This window comes from Hyperolius riggenbachi, chromosome 7, assembly GCF_040937935.1.
Source record: "Hyperolius riggenbachi isolate aHypRig1 chromosome 7, aHypRig1.pri, whole genome shotgun sequence".
Classification (NCBI taxonomy): domain Eukaryota; kingdom Metazoa; phylum Chordata; class Amphibia; order Anura; family Hyperoliidae; genus Hyperolius; species Hyperolius riggenbachi.
Window position 1 is genome coordinate 85,515,075 of NC_090652.1, and position 22,783 is coordinate 85,537,857.

General features: G+C 48.7%; 1 protein-coding gene across 3 annotated transcripts in view; it reads right to left on the reverse strand.

The window, feature by feature from the left end:
- LOC137524412 (dynein axonemal assembly factor 8-like) overlaps positions 1–22,783 on the reverse strand; it is a 259,050-nt gene that overhangs the window by 77,349 nt on the left and 158,918 nt on the right. For all 3 annotated transcript variants that reach the window (XR_011022677.1, XM_068244202.1, XM_068244201.1), the window contains one exon: positions 22,584–22,684. Coding sequence is in view for 2 of the 3 variants with exons in the window: in XM_068244202.1 (XP_068100303.1) it covers positions 22,584–22,684 (101 nt within the window). In the remaining variant the exon portion in view is untranslated. The remainder of the gene's footprint in view (positions 1–22,583; positions 22,685–22,783) is intronic.

Genomic DNA, 22,783 nt, shown 5'->3' on the forward strand with positions numbered 1-22,783 from the left:
ACACCACGTTGCCTATCTCCAGGTGGTGCGGGGTCAGCCACTCATCCACCTGTTTCTTAAGAGCAGCCAGGAGAGCTGCTCCAGTGTGACTCTCCGCTTTGAGACAAGACATGTCTAAGATGGCGTGACACCGTCTTACCTGGCATGCAGCATAGGCCCTGCGGAGCTGGGGCTGTGTAGCTGGAGAGGAGAACTGCCACTCAGCCAAGGAGGAGGAGGACAGCGAAGAGCATGTAGCAGGAGGAGAGGAGGTGGCAGGAGGCCTGCCTGCAAGCCGTGGAGGTGTCACAATTTGGTCCGCTGCGCCCTGCTTGCCATCGTTCACCACCAGGTTCACCCAATGGGCTGTGTAGGTAATGTAGCGGCCCTGCCCGTGCTTGGCAGACCAGGCATCCGTGGTCAGGTGTACCCTTGACCCAACGCTCTTCGCAAGAGATGACACCACTTGCCTCTCAACTTCACGGTGCAGTTGGGGTATGGCCTTTCTCGAAAAATAAGTGCGGCCTGGCATCTTCCACTGCGGTGTTCCGATGGCCACAAATTTACGGAAGGCCTCAGAGTCCACCAGCCGGTATGGTAACAGCTGCCGAGCTAACAGTTCCGCCACGCCAGCTGTCAGACGCCGGGCAAGGGGGTGACTGGCCGAAATTAGCTTCTTCCGCTCAAACATTTCCTTCACGGACACCTGACTGCTGCTGTGGCCAGAGGAGCAGGAACCGCTCAAGGGCAGAGGCGGAGTGGAGGAGGGTGCCTGTGAAGGTGGAAGGGAGAAAGCGGCAGAAGCAGATAATGCACCTGATGGAGATGGAAGAGGAGAAGGAGGGTGGCTTTGCTTTTGTGTGCTGCTGCTGCTTTTGCTCAGGTGGCCATCCCATTGCTGTTTGTGCCTTTTCTCCAGGTGCCTTCGTAAGGCACTTGTCCCTATGTGAGTGTTGGCCTTTCCACGGCTCAATTTTTGTTGGCAGAGCGAACAGATGGCTTTGGTCCGATCTGAGGCACACACATTAAAACATTTCCACACCGCTGAGCCACCCTGGGATGTGGGCACTATGGGGACCTCAGCAGCTGATGCTGAAGGGCAAGTTGGCTGGCTGTACATAGGTGGCAATACATGGTGCCGGACTCTGCCACCAGCTGTTTCTGACGAAGAGCTGCCCCAGCTTCTTTCAGCAACTTCTCTCCTCCTACTACTCTCTGACTCCCCCTCTGAACTGTCCCCCTCTTCATCTCCTCTATTGGGAACATACAGAGGATCCCTATCATCGTCATCATCGTAATCATCCTGCCCAGCTTCGCTTGCCTCAGACAAATCCAAACATGCACCATCAGTAGGTCCTTCATCCTCCTTACACGTTACATCCATAGTGTTGCCGGGTAACTCAAATATATGAGCTGGTGAAAATTCATCTGGCTGTAACAACAATGGCTGTGCATCAGTGATTTCAACACTAAATAATTCTTGCGAAGTGTCAAATGCAGCGGAAGTGGTGCTAGTAGTAGCGCTGGTGGCTGAGCAAGATGAGGTGTTCTGTGTCGCTAAATACTCAACCACGTCCTGACAATCTTGGGAGGTGATGGGACGTGTCTTCTTCCGAGCACTGTACTGTGGGCCAGGTCCACACGAAATTACATTTACACGACCTCGCGCAGACCTGCCGGGTGGCCTTCCTCTGGCTCTGGCACTACCTCTTCCTCTACCTGTTTTGTCCATATCGGGTATGCACGGAGTGGTATATCACACTGCGTGCACTCACGTAGGTAGGTGGGTTCACTTAACTGCACAGGTATGCGCACTGATGCGGTGGGTTCACTGAACAGAACAGGTATACAGTGGCGGGTTCACAGAACAGGTATGCAGTGGCAGGTTCACTGAACACAACAGGTATGCAGTGGCAGGTTCACTGAACACAACAGGTATGCAGTGGCGGGTTCACTGAACAGGTATACAGTGGCAGGTTCACTGAACAGAACAGGTATGCAGTGGCGGGTTCACTAAACAGAACAGGTATACAGTGGCGGGTTCACTAAACAGAACAGGTATACAGTGGCGGGTTCACAGAACAGGTATGCAGTAGCAGGTTCACTGAACACAACAGGTATGCAGTGGCAGGTTCACTGAACACAACAGGTATGCAGTGGCGGGTTCACTGAACAGGTATACAGTGGCGGGTTCACTAAACAGAACAGGTATACAGTGGCGGGTTCACTAAACAGAACAGGTATACAGTGGCGGGTTCACAGAACAGGTATGCAGTGGCAGGTTCACTGAACACAACAGGTATGCAGTGGCGGGTTCACTGAACAGGTATACAGTGGCGGGTCCACTGAACAGAACAGGTATGCAGTGGCGGGTTCACTGAACAGGTATACAGTGGCGGGTTCACTGAACAGAACAGGTATGCAGTGGCGGGTTCACTAAACAGAACAGGTATACAGTGGCGGGTTCACAGAACAGGTATGCAGTGGCAGGTTCACTGAACACAACAGGTATGCAGTGGCAGGTTCACTGAACACAACAGGTATGCAGTGGCGGGTTCACTGAACAGGTATACAGTGGCGGGTCCACTGAACAGAACAGGTATGCAGTGGCGGGTTCACTAAACAGAACAGGTATACGGTGGCGGGTTCACTAAACAGAACAGGTATACAGTGGTGGGTTCACAGAACAGGTATGCAGTGGCAGGTTCACTGAACACAACAGGTATGCAGTGGCGGGTTCACTGAACAGGTATACAGTGGCGGGTCCACTGAACAGAACAGGTATGCAGTGGCGGGTTCACTGAACAGGTATACAGTGGCGGGTCCACTGAACAGAACAGGTATGCAGTGGCGGGTTCACTAAACAGAACAGGTATGCAGTGGCAGGTTCACTGAACACAACAGGTATGCAGTGGCGGGTTCACTGAACAGGTATACAGTGGCGGGTCCACTGAACAGAACAGGTATGCAGTGGCGGGTTCACTGAACAGGTATACAGTGGCGGGTCCACTGAACAGAACAGGTATGCAGTGGCGGGTTCACTAAACAGAACAGGTATACAGTGGCGGGTTCACAGAACAGGTATGCAGTGGCAGGTTCACTGAACACAACAGGTATGCAGTGGCGGGTTCACTGAACAAGTATACAGTGGCGGGTCCACTGAACAGAACAGGTATGCAGTGGCGGGTTCACTGAACAGGTATACAGTGGAGGGTCCACTGAACAGAACAGGTATGCAGTGGCGGGTTCACTAAACAGAACAGGTATACAGTGGCGGGTTCACAGAACAGGTATGCAGTGGCAGGTTCACTGAACACAACAGGTATGCAGTGGCGGGTTCACTGAACAGGTATACAGTGGCGGGTCCACTGAACAGAACAGGTATGCAGTGGCGGGTTCACTGAACAGAACAGGTATGCAGTGGCGGGTTCACTAAACAGAACAGGTATACAGTGGCGGGTTCACTAAACAGAACAGGTATACAGTGGCGGGTTCACAGAACAGGTATGCAGTGGCAGGTTCACTGAACAGGTATGCAGTGGTGGGTTCACAGCACAGGTATGCAGTGGTGAGTTCACAGAACAGGTATGCAGTGGTGGGTTCACAGAACAGGTATGCAGTGGTGGGTTCAATGAACAGGTATACAGTGGCGGGTCCACTGAACAGAACAGGTATGCAGTGGCAGGTTCACTGAACAGGTATGCAGTGGTGGGTTCACAGCACAGGTATGCAGTGGTGGGTTCACTGAACAGGTATGCAGTGGTGGGTTCACAGCACAGGTATGCAGTGGTGGGTTCACAGCACAGGTATGCAGTGGTGGGTTCACAGCACAGGTATGCAGTGGTGGGTTCACAGCACAGGTATGCAGCCAGACAGGAACAAGTTAAGCCTAACTAATCTTTCCCTGAGAGACAGTCTGCAGCAGCTCGCCCTACTCTCACTAACGCAGGCAGCACACGAGTGACCGTAATGGCCGCCGCTGCCTGCCTTATATAAGGGGGGGTGGGGCTCCAGGGGCTAGTGTAGCCTAATTGGCTACACTGGGCCTGCTGACTGTGATGTAGAGGGTCAAAGTTGACCCTCCATGTGCATTATGGGGCGAACCGAACTTCCGCAAAGGTTCGCCTGCGGGACGCGAACGCGAACCACTGAAGTTCGCATGGAACCGTTCGCAGGCGAACCGTTCGGCCCAACTCTACATACAAAGATAAATAAACACTCCTTCAAGCCTATGAGCATTTCAGTTCATGCTTTTCACCCTTCTCTTTTCATAACTAGGGTTATACAGGTGGCAGCCATTAGCAATTCTTCCTTTGCCGGACACCTCCTACTCCACCAGTATGCCGGATTCTGTCCCGGCAATATGAAAGGAAGGGAGGGGTTCCTCCAATAAATGTAAAATATTTTATATTTGTCATCATGCAGCTGAAAAAAGGCTGCTATTTATTATTATAATTTAGAAAATAGATTTTATTTCTGAAATCTTGTACTTTTAATTTGGGTCCACTTTAACATTTGATGCTCAGGCCTTTTTCTATGCAGCCACAACTCTATGGAACTCGCTTCGGTGCGAGAGGCTCCTTCTCTGGACAGCTTTAAGAAATGGCTAAAAACCCATCTCTTTTCCCGAGCCTTTCAGACTGCATAACGCAGGCCCCAGCGCTTTGAGTCCCCAGGGAGAAAAGTGCTATAAAAATATTATTGTTATCCATTTGTCCCATATTTTGTAAAATCTGATCATTTTTTAAGGGGTTGGTTTGGATTATCATTTTTTGTCCACTTCTTTATAGTTGGGACCTCATTAGCAAGCTATTTTGTGCTGTAGCGTGCCTGACCGTGAATAGGGTTTTAATTAAGATAATTAAGGTTTTGGTGGTTGTAGGTATATATCCTCATCGGGTAGTATATTCAATAGACAGGTGTTAATTACCAGACATCCCATCCTATCAAGGAGGAATTGCTTTCGATAGTTTACAATCAGGAGATATAGCACAGGTGAGTGATTAATCTGCAGCTACTTGTGCAGGGGCTCCGGGGTGCAGTGGAGGAAGACCATGGGGGGGAAGGGGTCTGACTTTCCTGGAGGGTGAGGTGGGGCCCTTAAAGGAAACCCGAGGCAAGAGGGATAGGGAGGCTGCCATGTTTGTTTCCTTTTAATAATGCACATTGCCTGGCTGTCCTGTTGATCCTCTGCCTCTAATACTTTAAGCCACAGACCCTGAACAAGCATGCAGATCAGATGTCTATGACAAATCTGACAATAACAGCTGCATGCTTGTTTCAGGTGTGAGATTTAGACCCTAAAGACCAGAAAGATCAGCAGGGCAGCCAGGCAACTGGTATTGTTTAAAAGGTAATAAATATGGCAGCTTCCATAGGTCTCACACCTTGGGTTCCTTTTAAACCGACCCTGGTCACAATACATTGCTGATTTTCTTCTTCAAGTTGTCCCATTTGAAGACTTCCCGACTTTTCCAGCAGGATAGAGGAGAGGGAGGAGAGGAGGCCGGGGGGGGGAGGGGATGGCAGGGGAATTCCTGCCTAGTACCTCCTTTTAGGAAGGAAAAGATCTGATATCCAGGAAATAGTGCACCATTTTAGTAAGCTAGTGTAGAGTGTTTTGATCCATTTGATGAAGTTGTCACCAAACCCAAATCTAGGAAGCGCCAAGTCAAGGGACACCCTAACTCTCTGCCCACAATTTATGTGTTGACGCTCAAATAACCTTTTAATGTTCAATGCAGCACTTTTTCCTGACATAAACCCCGCTTCACATGGTTCAATTAGCGTGAGGATTACTTGGTTTAAGCTGCTAGTGAAGACTTTGTTGAGAATCTTCACATTAACACGTAGAAAAGAAAAGGTCACATCTCACATGTTCTTTGCCAGGTCAGGGGACCACACTCTATACATAACAATGGATACAGCGCACCGAAACCTGCCAATGGCAACTACATTGTCAGAGGTGCAAAAAGGGGATGGGGAACAGTTTGTTAATGATTACTACTATGCAAAGTATCTATAAAAGTGAATATTAAGAGCTCAGGACCAATAGAGAGCTAATACTGTTTTTGAGGGGTGGGCCCCCCGGGGCCCCTCTGGCTCAAGGGCCCCAATGCGGTCGCTACCTCTGCACCCCCTATTGCTACACCCCTGTGAAGAGTACAGTTCAGTAAATAATTCTTTACATCTATTGTTGATTAAGAAAGGTCCTAAATACCGGTAAGCTTATTCTGAGAATTTTAGACACCCAGGAGGTGTGTTTAAAGTATACCAGAGAGCAAGCTTTACTAAGATTTAAAACTTACCTGGGGCTTCCTCCCGCCCCATAAACACATGTGAGTCCCACGTCGTCCGCCATTCAGCCGCGATTATCCCCGGTAACAAGCTCAGTCGCATCCAGTCTGGGTCTTCTGCGCATGCACAGTAGAAAAGGACTGACGGCACTAAGCAAGTTACCGGGGCTGACCGGGGGAGGACAGCATGGGACTCGCATGTGTTTATGGAGTGGGAGGAAACCCAAGGTAAGTATCAAATCTTATTCAAGCTTGATCTCTGGTTTACTTTAAGGACTTAGCCAATGGAGTCAGAAATGTACCGAATGCCTCTCTCTTTTTGCTTATTGAAAAAAAAATATTTTGGCAGCAGCTTTTTCTAGAATTAATTATTTATGTTGTAGTTGTGTTTTTCACCACACCCTGTAATCCGCTTCAGTAGGTGTTGTTTTTTACCGGGACTCTGGTTTTTTCGCCTTTGAGTCTTTTTCTTCCCTTGCTGAGTTTTCTTTGTGCTGGGAAACCGCACTAATTAGTATCCCTAGGATGTGTGATTTACAGCTGTCCCATGACACTGTTCTATCTCTGTCCTCCTGCCGCTGAGCACAAATTCATCTACTTTCCATATGAGCCAATCATCAGCAGGAAGTAGAGATAACCAAGATGAATAAATCTTCAAAAAGCTTTTTATTTTTTATTTTTATTTTTTGGGAAGGGAGGCATTTTTTTAATCATAGACAGAAAGTGAGTATAGTTCCGACTGACGTGACCTTCGGGAGGTAGGAAAATAAACCACAAACATTATTTAAATCCCAATTACAAACATTATTTAAATAGATGCATGTACAGGCGCTGCATGCAGAAATGCTCACGAAATAACAGTAATAGAATATTACCGATATTCTATTATCTACTATGGGCACAAAATAACATTAGGGGCTCAGCCACACTATAAGCGCTTTGTGATTGATTAGCGCTTTCTGAGCGCTTTTTCAAAAATGCTCACATTCACTTTCATTAAAATCGTGGTAAAAATTGTTTAAAAATCACAGCGATTGTGTGATCGCGTACGTGAAAAATTGCGGCAATTTTACAGCGATTTTAATGAAAGTAAATGGGAGCGATTTTTAAAAAGCGCTCAGAAAGCACGAATCAATCACAAGCACTCAGAAAAGCGCTTATAGTGTGGCTAAGCCCTAATAGAATATCAGTAATGTTACCGATATTCTATTATCCACTACAGAAGAGTATCGGTGAAGTCATCGGTATATTACTATGTCCTAATCTAACCCAATTCTCACACAGAACACTCCCTCTACCGATGTCTAATACCAACTGATTCCCCAGGTGGTGCCTAACACTGAAACTCCCCTTGTGGGTGGCTAACCTTAAAGGAAATCTAAAGAGGATAAACATCAGTTTAATTTACCTTGGGCTTCTTGCAGCCCACTGGAGTCATCCTGTGCCTGCGCCGTCCTTCCGAGACCCTCTGGCCAGCAGTGGCGAACCCCTTAAAGCTGGCCTTCTCAACGTGTCCCCGTGCACGGCAGCAGTCTACAAATGCTCAATACGGGTAAATAGCTACCGCGCATGGTAAGCAATGGGATCGTGATCAGGGTGTGCGCGGCTCGGGGCAACTCATGCACAGTAGCCTCCTTTAAGGGGGTTACCACTGCTTATTGGAGGGTCTCGGAAAAACCACGCGGGCACAGGATTACTCTAGGGGCTGCAACCAGGTAAGTTAAAAAGTCTTTTTTTTCTGCTTACCCCTCCCCCCCTAACCCTGAAGACCCACCAACCCCTGCCCGGCTGTCGAGTCAGAGCAATTTTGGGGTACCTTGGGTCGGAGTGGGTGGTTTCAAAAACTGTGTCGGATAATTTTTGTACTGATTACATAGCCCTGCTTATGCTATGGAGTTAGGGTCTAGGAGTTGGAGCACTTTTTGGGTACCTGGGGTCGGAGTTGGTGGTTTCATAAACTGAGGTGTCAGAAGAGTTCTGTACCAAGATCAGCTATCTGTAACATATGCAGCTGCGGGCACGCAGGGTGTCTCCGCAGCCGCTTCGGTTGCCTATTCAGAGTCTTTTTCCGTTCCCTCTGCGTCTAGCACGCCGAGGACGGAATTGTCATTTGCACATAAGGTTTCTGTATCGCGCGGCTGTGCGCGTAGACGGGACCTTTATGCTGGGAGGTGGCGCGTCAGCTGACCCGCTGGTCGGCTGACGTCAGAGCGGACGTTCGCCGCTCAGGATTGGCTGATTGGAGTGGGCACGGCTTGGAGGTGTAATCTGCTTCTTAAGCCGTCGCAGCTCATTCGCAACTTGTCTGCGGTTGCAAATACTTATGTGCTAGCGCTCAGACCTTAGACTAGTATCCGGTGTGCTTCGATCTGGGAGGAAACCAGGAATTTCACACAAGACTAGGAGATTGTTTACTGTATATTATTGATATTCTGTGTATGATTCTGGCTAACCTCTGACTGCTATTGCTACTCATCTTTGTACTTCTGCCCATCTGATTTAGTTGCCGAATTTCTACCTGATTACCTACTACTCTTTTGCCTTCTGACTCTGTACTGTATCTGCCTCTTGGTTGCCGAACCTAGCCTGTCTGACGCTCCGATTCACCAGTGGGCCCTCGCCACTGGTGAGGTATTCTAATAGTGTCCACCAGCTCCTCTGGTGAGGCATTCTCAATAGTGCCCACCAGCTCCTCTGGTGAGGCTCAGCTAAACTATCAGTTACTGTATTCTATGGGTGCCCACCAGCTCCTCTGGTGGGGCTCAGCTAAACTAATCTGTTACTGTATTCTATAAGTACCCACCAGCTCCTCTGGTGAGGTCTTGCTAAACTTATTGTTACCGTGTTCTATAAGTACCCACTAGCTCCTCTGGTGAGGTCTTGCTAAACGTATTGTTGCTGTGTTCTATAAGTACCCACCAGCTCCTCTGGTGAGGTCTTGCTAAACTTATTGTTTCCGTGTTCTATAAGTACCCACCAGCTCCTCTGGTGAGGTCTTGCTAACTTATTGTTACTGTGTTCTAATAAGTCCCCACCAGCTCCTCTGGTGAGGTCTTGCTAATCTTATTGTTGCTGAGTTCTTATAGTGCCTACCAGCTCCTCTGGTAAGGCCCAGTCTATTGTTGCACCAAGCACTACACATACCTTGTTTCCTGCCAGCTATACGTGTATTATTGATGATACTGCAGATCACCACATAATCAGGTATAGCGTCTGTATTATTGGTGATTCTGCAAATCACACATAATCAGACGTCTGTGTTGCTACACCGATCGTTACACTATCAGTGTATACTTTAGCGCAGGACTGACCCAATTAAACCTATCATTACCACCTAGACTGAAGCAAGCTCTACAAGATGCCTTCAAATTTCAGGAGGGCCAACATAAACTTCCTTAACTAGGAATTAACCTCACTAGCAACTATAACAACTCTTTATTAGCGGAACTACCCAGTAGACCTGAAAAATGAATCGAATTTAAACCGAAATCACAATCACCAAGATGACAATTTCAGAATCGTCAATGTGGCGATTTCCGTGATGACGTCATTTCCGCATGGGGGAAGTTTGCAGAAGTGGCTTTAAACTTCCCCCAAGTTCTGGCGCGTGTGGCCCGCAGCATCGGCAGTGTTGGACATACCTTCCGACATGAGTCCAACGCTGTCTATCCTCTCTCGCTGTCTGCCAACAGTTGTGCACAGCATACTTCCTGGTTCCTGTATGTCACATGACATAACATGAAGTACGCTGTGCATTAGAGCCTGCAGGAGGCGAAGAGGATAGACGGGCATCACTGGACTCGTGCTGGAAGGGATGTCCAGCACTGCTGCAGCTTGGGGGACAGAGGGGGCACAGAGAGACAGAGAGGAGAAACAGGGCAGGCACAGAGAGGGACACAGGGCAGGCACAGAGCGAGACTGAGTGGGCACAGAGAGAGACCCAGAGGGGGCACAGAGAGACAAAAGGGGCACAAAAAGCAAGAAACACCGTTAGGCAAAACCTGTTAAGAGAGAAAACATCCAATGTGCAAACTTCTGAACAACCCAGCCTAATTATGAACTATTCCTCCCAAGCATATAGGGTGAGGAAGATAGTAGGAAGATACTGAAATATCCTAAGAGAGGATCTCCTTCTCACCCCAATATTATCAGAAAATCCAAAAATTATATTCAAAAGATCCAGGAATTTGGGTAACATATTAGTCCCATCATAAGGAACGATAAGGTTAAAAGACAAGATGGTTACTTCAAAAAATGCAGATTTTGCAGGGCCTGTAAGGAAACAAAATTGCCTGTGGAGAGGGTCAAATAATTAATATCTACAACTAACAAGGAACAATTTTGCATTAAAGATGTCACAAATTGTGACACCGTGGGGGTCATTTATGTTCTGACATGCCCCTGCTCCAAACAATATGTGGGAAGGACAAAACGCCCGTTAAGAGAAAGATAAGGCGAACACTGTGCCAATATACAAAAAGGAAATAAGAAACATCCATTATCAGCTCATTACAAATTGTAACAGAACTGCTCCTTCAAAGGATCAAAATTCTGTGTCATAGAAAAAGTAATAAAACCATGGAGGGGAGGCGACTTCCTAATGGAAATGTCTAGGCGAGAATCCTTTTTGGATCTATAGTCTATACAAGGAGTGCAGAATTATTAGGCAAGTGGTATTTTTGAGGAATAATTGTATTATTGAACAGCAGCAGCAAACACAGCCTACCAGACACTGTTCAGAGAGGTGTACTGTTTTCCCTACTTGTAAATCTCACTTTTTATGATTGACCACAGGTTCTCAATCAGGTTCAGATCAGGTGAACAAGGAGGCCATGTCATTAGTTTTTCTTCTTTTATACCCTTTCTCTTTAGACCAAGATGGCGCCCACGCAGGTCGCCTCGGTCACATGGCTCTACACTCTAGGCAGTTTTTCTTTGTTTTTCTCTGTTTTATTTTCTTTGTTTTTTAGTTTAGTTTAGCGATATAGTGATATAGCTTTTAGGGTTAGTGACAGGATAGCTTAGGACAGTTTCTCTGTACCTGCATCGGACCTGTATCTGCATCAGTCCTGTATCCGCATCGGACCTCTACGCAGTGCCCAGCATCCATCTAGCAGTCTTCCACCCAGACTGCCGCTCTGGTCTCCGTCTACAGTCCGTCACTGCACCCGGTAACTCCCCGGATCCTGGCCGCCACTGCCTCTGGCATACTGACACTCCCTGGGCCGTTGATGCCCCCCGGACCGCCCTCACACAGCCTGCCGCAGCTGCGGTATCTGAATGCGCTCCCCCGACGACACTCCGGCTCCTGCTGCACTCTCGCTTCTGGGCATCCTGTCGCTGCTTCTAACCCCGGCGCTGCTCCTGGCTTCCCGGATCTCTTGGCATCCTCCTGCGGTACGCATCTCCTCCGCTGCATCCACGTGGCCCGGCCCGCACCCACGTGGCCCGGCCTGCAATCACCAACCTCTTGGGACTGTACAAGGAGGCCCCCGCTCTGCCCAGTCTGCTTCCCTTAACCTGGCCTCTGGGACAGCACCGCGCCTGGCGAGGAGGACCATGCTCTGCCTGGCCTGCTCCCCATCAACCTGGCCTCGGGGACAGCACCTCGCCTGGTGAGGAGGACCCTGCTCTGCCCGACCTGCTCTCCAACAACCTGGTCTCTGGGACTGCAGAGGTGCTGCACCTCGGAGACTCTGCTCTGCCCGCCTGCTCTCCATCAACTCGACCTACTGTGCAACACCTCGCCTGGTTGAGAGGACTCCGCTCTGCCTGCCTGCCTTCCACCGACCTGGACCCCCTTTTCACCTGGAGAAGAGGCCCCACATGCCCTGTACCATCCATGGTGAGTTCTGCAGTTCGCCCCTCCACCTCCTGGGACTCTAGTCTGTGCTGTGTTGCCTGCTACACTCCATCCATCTGTGCCTTTGTCTGTGCTGTTCTGCGCTGTCTGCTACATACCATCCATCTGCGCCATAGACTGTGCCATGCTGCTTGCTCCACTCCATCCTTCTGCGCCATAGACTGGGCTGTGCTGCCTGCTCATACCATCTATCTGTGCCATAGACTGTGCTGTACTGCCTGCTCCATACCATCTATCTGTGCCTCAGACTGTGCCGTGCTGCCTGCTTCATACCATCTATCTGTGCCTCAGACTGTGCTGTGCCACCTGCTCCATACCATCTGTTTGTGTCTTAGTCCAGGCCAGGCGGCCCGCTCCGCTCCACACCATCTAGCTCGCGCCACAGACTGTACAGTGCTGCCATCGACTGTGACGTGTTGTGCTGCCGCCCCATACCACCAAATCGGGACGCATACTGTACCATCTACTGTACCATCTACTGCGCCATACTGTGCTGCCTGCTCCAGCCCATCAAAACTGGGCCCTACACTGAGACGGACTGCCTGCCCCTATACCAACTACCTGGGCCAGCCTGTGTTGTGTTGCCGGCCCCACTCCACCTGCACCACATCTGTGCCATTGATTGACTGCGCTGGGCAGCCTGCCCCTAACCCCTTCTAATTTGCACCACTCACTGTGCCGGGCCGCCGCCCACCATCTACCGGTGCCCCATACACTGTGCTGTGCTGCCTACTACACTCCATCTACCTGGGGCGCACACTGTACCGTGGTAGCTGTGCCATGGACGTAAAACGCACTGCCATCCTTTCTAGAGAGGCCCTTCTTAAATGGGAACCCCCGGTCAGTCCAATGCCCATACCGGGCCCTCCCCTGTGGAATGCCGTCACCGCACACATCGAATACCTCGCCACCAAGCGAGCACCAAACAAACGCCGCCATAGAGGAAGGAGGGCGGGGGCCCAGGTCCGACTCAAAAGGAAAGGTCTTCGCTCCCCTGTCCCTGCCATCCTACTTGCAAATGTCTGCTCACTGCCCAACAAACTGGACGAGCTGCTCCTCCTACTCGATAGCAAGCCCCTGATCAGCAAGAACACCCCTGTTCTCTGTTTCCCCGAGACCTGGCTGTGTGACAGCATCCCCGACAACTCTCTACATGTCCCGGGCTACAACCTCCTAAGAGCAGACCGAGATGCTGCCCTCTCAGGGAAAACGCGAGGGGGTGGTATCTGCCTGTACATAAACACCTCCTGGTGCTCTGACACCACCACTCTCCACAAGGCCTGCACCCCTGATGTTGAGTTCCTCGCCATAAACTGCAGGCCCCGGTACTCCCCGAGGGAGTTCTCTTCCGTGGTCCTCGTTGGGGTCTACATTCCTCCCGATGCATGCTCCAGGACCGCCCTACAGATACTTAGTGACGGTATCTTACGGTGGGAATCTGCCCTCCCGGAGGCCCTGTTCATCATCTTGGGTGACTTCAACAAGGCAAACCTTCGGCACGAGATTCCCCGCTATAAGCAGCACATTACCTGCCCCACCAGGAACTGTAACACCCTGGACCACTGCTACACGGTCCATAAGAATGCATACAAGGCCACCCAAGGTGCCCCCCTGGGGAACTCCGACCACAACACTATACACCTGATCCCCACCTACAGGAGGCTCCTGGAGACCTCAAAGCCCATCGTCAGAACCACTAAAAAATGGACTGCAGAAGCCAAACTGGAGCTCCAAGCTTGCTTTGAAACCACCGACTGGACGACTCTGGAGGCACCCACCCTTGATGAATGGGCCGAGAATATCACCTCCTACATTAGCTTCTGCGAAGAAGCGTGTATCCCATCCAAAACCTTCAGAGTCTACATAAATAACAAACCCTGGTTCAACGACAAGCTTCATCGACTTCGGAAACGCAAAGAGGAAGCGCACAGATCTGGCTCTTCAGAGGACTTCAGAGAGGCCAGGCACGCCTTGGAAAAAGAACTGCGTTCTGTAAAGAGGGCCTACGCTGAAAAGCTGGGGCTCTCCCCTCAGTCAACCAACACACGGGAAGTATGGAAAGGCCTGAGAGCAGCCACGAACTTTAAACCAGTACCCCAAACGGCGACCCCGAGCCCTCGACTGGCAGAGTAGCTCAACGAGTTCTACTGCAGATTCGAGCAACATCCCAACCAGGCGGGGGGCCAAACAGCATCGAATGTAGCATCCCCCCCCTCGGGTGAACCCGTCACCCTGGCTCCTGTTGCTGTTCTGGAATCAGAGGTACTCCGGCACCTCCGCAAGCTCAACCCCAGGAAATCCTCCGGCCTGGACGGTGTGTCGTCTATCTGCCTGCGATCCTGTGCTGATCAGCTAGCCCCTGTGCTCACCCCCTTATTCAGGCAGTCACTATCGGACGGCACAGTCCCCTCCTGTTTTAAGAGGTCTACAATTGTACCAATCCCGAAAAAAACAGGCAGCACTGAGCACAATAATTTCCGACCAGTGGCCCTAACCTCTAACATCATGAAGCTCCTCAAGCGGTTGGTCCTTGCCCATCTGAAGAGGTCCACGGACGCCCTTTTAGACCAGCTTCAATTCGCATACAGGGCTAACAGATCCGTGGAGGACGCCATCAATGCCAGCGTGGCATACATCACTGAGCACCTAGACAGCCCCGCCTCCTATGCTAGGATCCTGTTCCTGGACTTCAGCTCGGCGTTCAACACGATCTGCCCAGACATCCTGATCACCAATCTGACACAGCTCGGAGTCGACCCTACTCTCCGAACATGGATCAAAGACTTCCTGACAAACAGAACGCAACAGGTAAAGCTCGGCAACCACCACTCCAGCGTTCGAACTACCAATACAGGGGCCCCACAAGGCTGTGTTCTGTCACCTCTACTGTTCTCCCTCTATACCAATAACTGCATCTCATCTGCTGACTCTGTGCGAGTCATCAAATTTGCAGACGACACCACCATCATCGGCCTAATTGGAAGCAACGGGGAGCAGGAGTACCGCAGTGAAGTTGAGAGAATATGTGACTGGTGCAAAGACAACAACCTAGTCCTCAACGCAGCAAAGACTGTTGAACTAGTCGTTGATTTCAGGAGGAACCCCCCTCCCTCCAGTCCTCATTGGAGGTACGGAAGTCTCTATGGTGACATCTGTTCGGTTCCTTGGCTTGACTCTCACAAACAACCTGAAATGGGGGCAAAATACCACCAGAATTCAGAAGAAATCCCAGCAGAGGATGTTCTTCCTGCGCCAACTGAAGAGATTTGGCATGCCCAGGGAGCTGCTGACCAGCTTCTACACCGCCACCATAGAATCCATCCTCTGCTCCTCAGTCATTGTCTGGTACGCTGGTGCATCGGCCAGCGACAAACGCAAACTGCAGAGAGTCATAGCTGACGCAGAGAAGATCATCGGATCTCCACTTCCATCTCTTGATCTCCTCCACTCCAATAGGATGAGGAAGAGAGCCACCATGATTTCCCGTGACCCCTCTCACCCAGGCAGCCACTACTTCAAGCTCCTTCCGCTGGGCCGTCACTACAGGACTATACCATCCAAAACCACCAGGCGGTGGAACACTTTCTTCCCCCAAGCTGTTCGGCTTCTGAACTCCAACCTCCCACTGTCTGGCCCGCGCACCAGCGTGCTCCAGCTGGGTCGGTCAGCCGGTGCCCGCCAATGCCTGCCGGGATGGTCTGATACCCAAATGGACGGTCTGATATCCAAAATGGACTCGGGGCCTTTACCTGCACCTTATTACTAGTCACTAGGACTGTATTTGCACAGCAGTGAAAGGGCCGATATGAGATACGAACTGGTCAATGCATTTCTACTGTACGTGTTGTTCGTCTGTCTCACACTCTGTCCATGCCATGTGTATGTCTGTCTCATACTCTGTCTATGCCATGTGAACCACAAATAATTCCGATTACAGCTCTTGCTGTACTTGGCGAAATAAAGTGATTCTGATTCTGATTCTTGCCAGCCACGCTGTGGAGTACTTGTCTTGGAAGCGTGTGATGGAGCATTGTCATGCATGAAAATCATGTTTTTCTTGAAGGATGCAGACTTCTTCCTGTACCACTGCTTGAAGAAGGTGTCTTCCAGAAACTGGCAGTAGGACTGGGAGTTGAGCTTGACTCCATCCTCAACCCAAAAAGGCCCCACAAGCTCATCTTTGATGATACCAGCCCAAACCAGTACTCCACCTCCACCTTGCTGGCGTCTGAGTCGGACTGGAGCTCTCTGCCCTTTACCAATCCAGCCACGGGCCCATCAAGACTCACTCTCATTTCATCAGTCCATAAAACCTTAGAAAAATCAGTCTTGAGATATTTCTTGGCCCAGTCTTCACGTTTCAGCTTGTGTGTCTTGGTCAATGGTGGTCGTCTTTCAGCCTTTCTTACCTTGGCCATGTCTCTGAGTATTGCACACCTTGTGCTTTTGGACACTCTAGTGATGTTGCAGCTCTGAAATATGGCCAAACTGGTGGCAAGGGGCATCTTGGCAGCTGCACGCTTGACTTTTCTCAGTTCATGGGCAGTTATTTTGCACCTTGGTTTTTCCACAGGCTTCTTGCGACCCTGTTGACTATTTTGAAAGAAACGCTTGATTGTTTGATGATCACGCTGCAGAAGCTTTGCAATTTTAAGAGTGCTGCATCCCTTTGCAAGATATCTCACTATTTTTGACTTTTCTGAGCCTGTCAAGTCCTTCTTTTGACCCATTTTGCCAAAGGAAAGGAAGTTGCCTAATAATCATGCACACCTGATATAGGGTGTTGATGTCATTAGACCACACCCCTTCTCATTACAGAGATGCACATCACCTAATATGCTTAATTGGTAGTAGGCTTTCGAGCCTATACAGCTTGGAGTAAGACAACATGCATAAAGAGGATGATGTGGTCAAAATACTCATTTGCCTAATAATTCTGCACTCCCTGTATACATTAGTTCCTCATGGTCTCAATAAGGACCTAGAACCTTATGCATTTGAATGACAGCAGTCACCCATCAGCGGGAGGACGCTCCTCATACACTACGGGAGCCGGGCAAGCCGCCCGACGCTGCGCTGCCATCAAAGCAGTTAGTCAAGTCTCTCCCACTCTGCCGCCGGCCAGGGTGAGTGGGATTGAGCGGCTCCCCGCAAAGTCATCAATCCCCTATGGAGCAACACTGAAGGAGGGTGAGTAAAAATATATGAATCCTCATACTTGTCCATTAGGTACACATTACCATCAAATCTATAAGTGATTGTACGTATCTCTAAAGAATTAACCAACACCACCTATTTATCTATATGTTGGATCGCTATACAGCATATTTCCATCAGTGCTAATGCATGCATACCCACTGCACGCAGTTTAAAGGAACAGAGCAACACTGTTTTTCAATCTATGTGTCAGATTGCTATACACAATTTTCATCAACTGAATGTTAGTGCATAAATGCCTATCTAAAGAAACCAAGCCCCAGCGTCATAAGGAGTACCACACCTGCAATTAAACTTGGAATCTACTATTATATGGATTTTTATGAAGTTTTTTTTATCAATTTGTATGTATTCCTAGATTTTTGTGTGTACACACATATTCTATTGCTATTTTCCCACCAAGAGTGGGTGAAACGGTTTCTATTTTTACAGGGGATCAATTGGTGGCCCACATTCAAGTCAGTAATTCCTTACAATAAAATAAGAATTTGAGAAGTTCTAGCCCAGTCTGATATTTGATTTGATTTTATTTACATTTACTTAGGGACTTGGGATACACATTGATCAGACTTGGCTGCTGTTCCCACTGGCGCAACACTTCATATTATTGCCACTTTAACAACAAGAGATTTTGTTCGCACCCTTGTGAATGGTGGCTGAGTGTGCTGGGGTCAAAAACACAGCACTATTTGGTAGAAGAAAGAAACCCTGGAACAAGCACCACTCAATACTAATGCATCACAATATATAAGAGATCTTTATTAAAGATGATCAACCTAACGGTACAATGTATAACAGGGAGTGACACCCAACCACTATTAAAAACAAATATAATAAAACATCCCATACAATTTCTCCATGCTATAAATATCTGTTGCTACAAATAAGTATACACACAATATTAGATAGAAACACAGTGCTACAGGTTCTCAATAGAGCCTGTACCCTGCATGAACCCGGGTTCAGTATATAAGTGCAGTGCTATAGCTCAAAAACCTTTGACAAAATGAACAGCAAACAACCCCCTAATCAATTAAATACATAAAATAATATGTGATAACACCAACTAATATGATCCACTCTTGTGGATAAAGTGCTTAATAGTGCATACATTTCATGTGAGAATCATAAATCAGTGCAATAGGCTCTCTGGCATAGTCACGACAGTGTAGCAGCCCACAGATAAGTGCATTAGGAATAGGAATAGAGTGATACTTAGCCCGGATGGATGATTGGTAAGGCAACAGTGAGCAGGAGAGACGGAAGAACCCTTCTAGCAGCCTCACTAGTTCCGCGGGCGCAACCCCGCTTTGTCAAGGAGAGGAGGACGCGCCACTTTAATCCAGTTTAATCATACTAATCTCTAAAGAACTCACTTTCATCCGCAGCAAACGCAAACCAGATTACATTTAGAAATGGGAAACGGAACAAGGGATGGAAATAGATTTAGAAAACTTGCCTGTTATCTGAAACAACATACCAAAATCATACCATAAATTGCTTCACAGGCTGCAACACCCCTGGTACATGTAGTCACATTTGGTGGAATTGTAGATTGGTTAGGAGACTATGGATGAGGGTCTTGCTATGGTGTTGTCCCTATTAACTGCCTCCTTCCCCAGGAACCCTCTCCAAGCACTATTAGGGCTACCACACCCTAACCTTTCCGAAGCACAGAATACACTCCTCAGCTATATCTTTATTGCAACCAAACTGAATATAGCAGCCTCTCTGAATTCCTGGAAAGCTTTCTTCAAGTCAGTCAAAAACAGACTTAGTTGTATCCTAGTTTTCAAAAAACAGAGGGCTAGGTCAGAAGACACCATGAAAAAAATCAATAAAATCTGTTTCCCATTGATTGGCTACCTTTTAGGCTAAGAAAGAGGTTCCTGGACCAAAGAACTCTGACCTACCATTTGGTACGTTTCCACTAAACAAGGTTGCTTAACCTAGTCCACCTCCTTACCAATAGGTCACAAACAGGCAGACTGATCTACACCAAATTAACCCACCGCTCCTCATTGTTCCTCCTTCTTTCTCTCCTTTTCTTAACTCTTTCACTTCTTGCTACTTTGACCTCTCCCCTATGGTCTTTACCTATTCCTCCTTTCCCGCCTTTACGAGGTTAACACACACAATCTCTCTTGATATATATACAAGGGCATTGCTAGCCCCAAAGATCAGTGGCACATGCCCCGGATCTATTCTAGGGTTCCCTGGATATCCCCCAGGCAGAGTCCGCTGTGGTGCCTCAGTGGTGGGCATGCTGGGAGCTGTGGTGCATCAATCAGGGGTATGCTGGGTGCTGTGGTGCCTCTATGTGGGCATACTGGGTGCTGTGGTGCCATGCTGGGCACTGTGATGCCTTTATGGGGGCATGCAGGGAGCTGTGGTTATTCTATGGGGCATGCTGGGAGTTGTGGTGCCTTAATGGGAGGCCCATGGAAGGAGGGGGTCCACTAAACAGTCAGGGAATGCTATGGGGGCACTGCCAGATAACCTGGCAGCAGGCCAGGTGACACTGCCTATTTATGTGATATGCTGCATTTTTTTTGTATTAATGGAAAGTGGGGGTTCATCCAACATTTTGCTGGGCAGGCCTACTTAGACCGCTGTTAATTTCATGTAAATTTGGCTCCACCCATGACCACACCCAGATTCCGGTGCGTGGCCAAACCCATTTTCCAGCTGGCGAGCCCAAAAGTGCCCCTGATCTCTATTTGATACAGTTCTCTTTAGGACTATTAGAAAGCTATCTAATTGATATAAAAATGATAACAACAATACACCCCCATCTAGACCAAGTCTTCATAATCTTGCTCCATCTTTGCCGAAAGATGGGCTTCACTGGCTAATTAGTTGAAAACACTGAGCCTGTCACCACCCAACCATATATGGTCAAGTTAATGGGTGGTGGACACCTCCCACCAGAATATACACAATTGAAATGTTATGTCCCCTGTCCCCCCCCCCCCCCCCCATATGTAGTATTGTTATTTCTGCAATTAGGTGCACTAGTAAGGTAGTAAGGTGTTTACATTGGATGTATAATTTTATACAATATTTGTTTTGGTTTGCTGTTCAATTTTTCTTAACCACTTCAGGATTCGGCGTACGATTAACTACGCCCCTGAATCCTGAAGCGGATTGCATGGAAACGGCCGCTCGTATGAGCGGCCGTTCCATGTCAGTTCACGGAGCGTCCTGACGAATCGCCTGTAGGGGGCGGGAAACGCGTCGATGGGCGGAGCCTAGTGCATCACATGCACGTCATATCCACACCAGCGGATGTTATTCACTCCGGAGCCGTGACTTACTCCTCCATGCGTGCCGCCATTGCTGATTGCGGCTTGTAGCAGCGGTATAGCCGACAGTTAACAGCTGATGCTGACGCCGAGCACAGTATCAGGACGCCGCTTTGACGGAGCAGATTCCATCACGGCCAACCGCTCCAAGAAGCACTGCTCAAGCGCACATTTTATACAGATGGAAGGGCTGACTTGTCCGTTACCATATGGGACTTTGTGAAGCACCACCGAGTGGGTACCCACACAGCCAGTCATCACGGAGGTGGTAAGAGTGACTCTCAAGTTGCCAATTATCCTATATCCCTGTGGAGAATATTGTTTATCTCATTGAATATCGCTGCTGTGCAGGTGGACTCTTATAGCCCCTATGGGAGCAGCCCTCCAAGCAGTACGCACAGCAATGGAGTTTAGCAACGCTTAGGAGTGAGTGGGCGCCATTTGCTTGGTTGTATGAATGGACGTATGATGCCGGCTTAGATTAGTCTAGTTGCAGTCAAGGCAGAGCATCTCTCAGTGGTTGCCTAGTTGCTCCGCAAGTTTTTATTGGGTATTTTTATGAAGCTGATTTTTGCATGCAATCAAGCTATGTAATTGTGTCTTTTTGTATTATCAATAAATTTTCTACTATTTGAATTACATATCCTGAACCCTAGCCAAAAATTTCTTATAGTCGTGTCTCCGTGAACACCCTGCGAGCCGCCGATCTTCCCCGGTGTTTACATATATACGGCGCTGCTGCGCAGCAGCGCCGTAGAGGAGATTTGCGATCCCTGGCCTCTGATTGGCCGGGGACCGCCGGCACCTGATAGGCTGAAGCCTATCCTATCCGCCGCAGGACGGAATTCCGTCCTGCGCCGCTCGCAGAGGGAGAGAGAGGGAGGGAAGGGGAAGGAGGCCAGGAAGCGCTGCGGAGGGGGGCTTTGAAGAGCCCCCCCGCAAGCGCAAGCAGCCGGCGCCGATCAGACCCCCCCAGCAGGACATCCCCCTAGTGGGGAAAAAAGGGGGGAAGTCTGATCGCCCTGGCTGCTAGCTGATCCGTGCTGCGGGCTGGAGAGCCCACGCAGCACCGATCAGCAAAACCACCCCCTGGCACAGAAGTGGTTAAAATTCAAAACTGATTGAAAACAAAAATAGCAAGTGGGAGCACAAGCTATTTTTAACAGTAGATCCGTTTACATGTCAGTTGCTACATTACCAAAAATGTACCAAACGAGCAAGTTCTTGGTGCAGGTGGGAGCCGAGCCCAAGTCAAACAAATAGACAGACAGATTGCTTGCTCAACAGCTCCAAGGTAATAAGACTTATATGTAAACACAAAAAAAGCTGGGCGCAGCCAAGAAGAAATTGCTAATCAAAATTAACAAAGCGGGAAGTGTGAACCCCACTGAAATTTCAAACAGGCAATTACAGTTCTTTTCCAGAAAAATAATAATAATAAAAAAAAAAAAAAAACATTGTTTTCGGGCACGGTTTTAAAACAGATTACAGAAAAGTCTCAGTTATCCGGCACCGACGGGGATGCTGGATAAGTCTGCTTTCTGCTTGCTTGAGACTCAATGTTAAAGGCTTTTAACTTTAGAGGAGCTATAGAACCAGAGCCTCAAACAGCATGGGAAGTTGGTCCTCCCTACTGTGAGTACTGATGGTGATTTGTGCTGGTTGGTTGAGACTGCTGGTCAGTTGAGTTCCAGATAACCGGGACTCTACTGTATAAGCAAGGATAGAATCATTTTGACTGTACTGTATAAGCAAGGATAGAATAATAAAAATGAATAGCATTCATAACCGGGATGTTGGGGATTCTTATATTTACCACATTGTGGACTAAGCTGTTGTTAACTGGCAGCAGCATAACTCAGGCTGGAACAGCGTGTAACCTCATGAGGCAGTTCTAAGTATGGAAACAACAGTAAACTTTACCTTCTCTCTCTCCAGTACAGGAGAAGACAGGTGATCACAGAGGAGGCCTTCAGGGAAGAAGCGCTTGATGTCTTGAATGGCAGCCGGGTAAGAAGTGGACGCTGCGAAAAGAAGAAAAGAGGTATAAAGACTGGACCAAATAATAATATTCCACACATGAACACAGCCAGGTTGCTGATTCATCTGTAATGTTGACACAG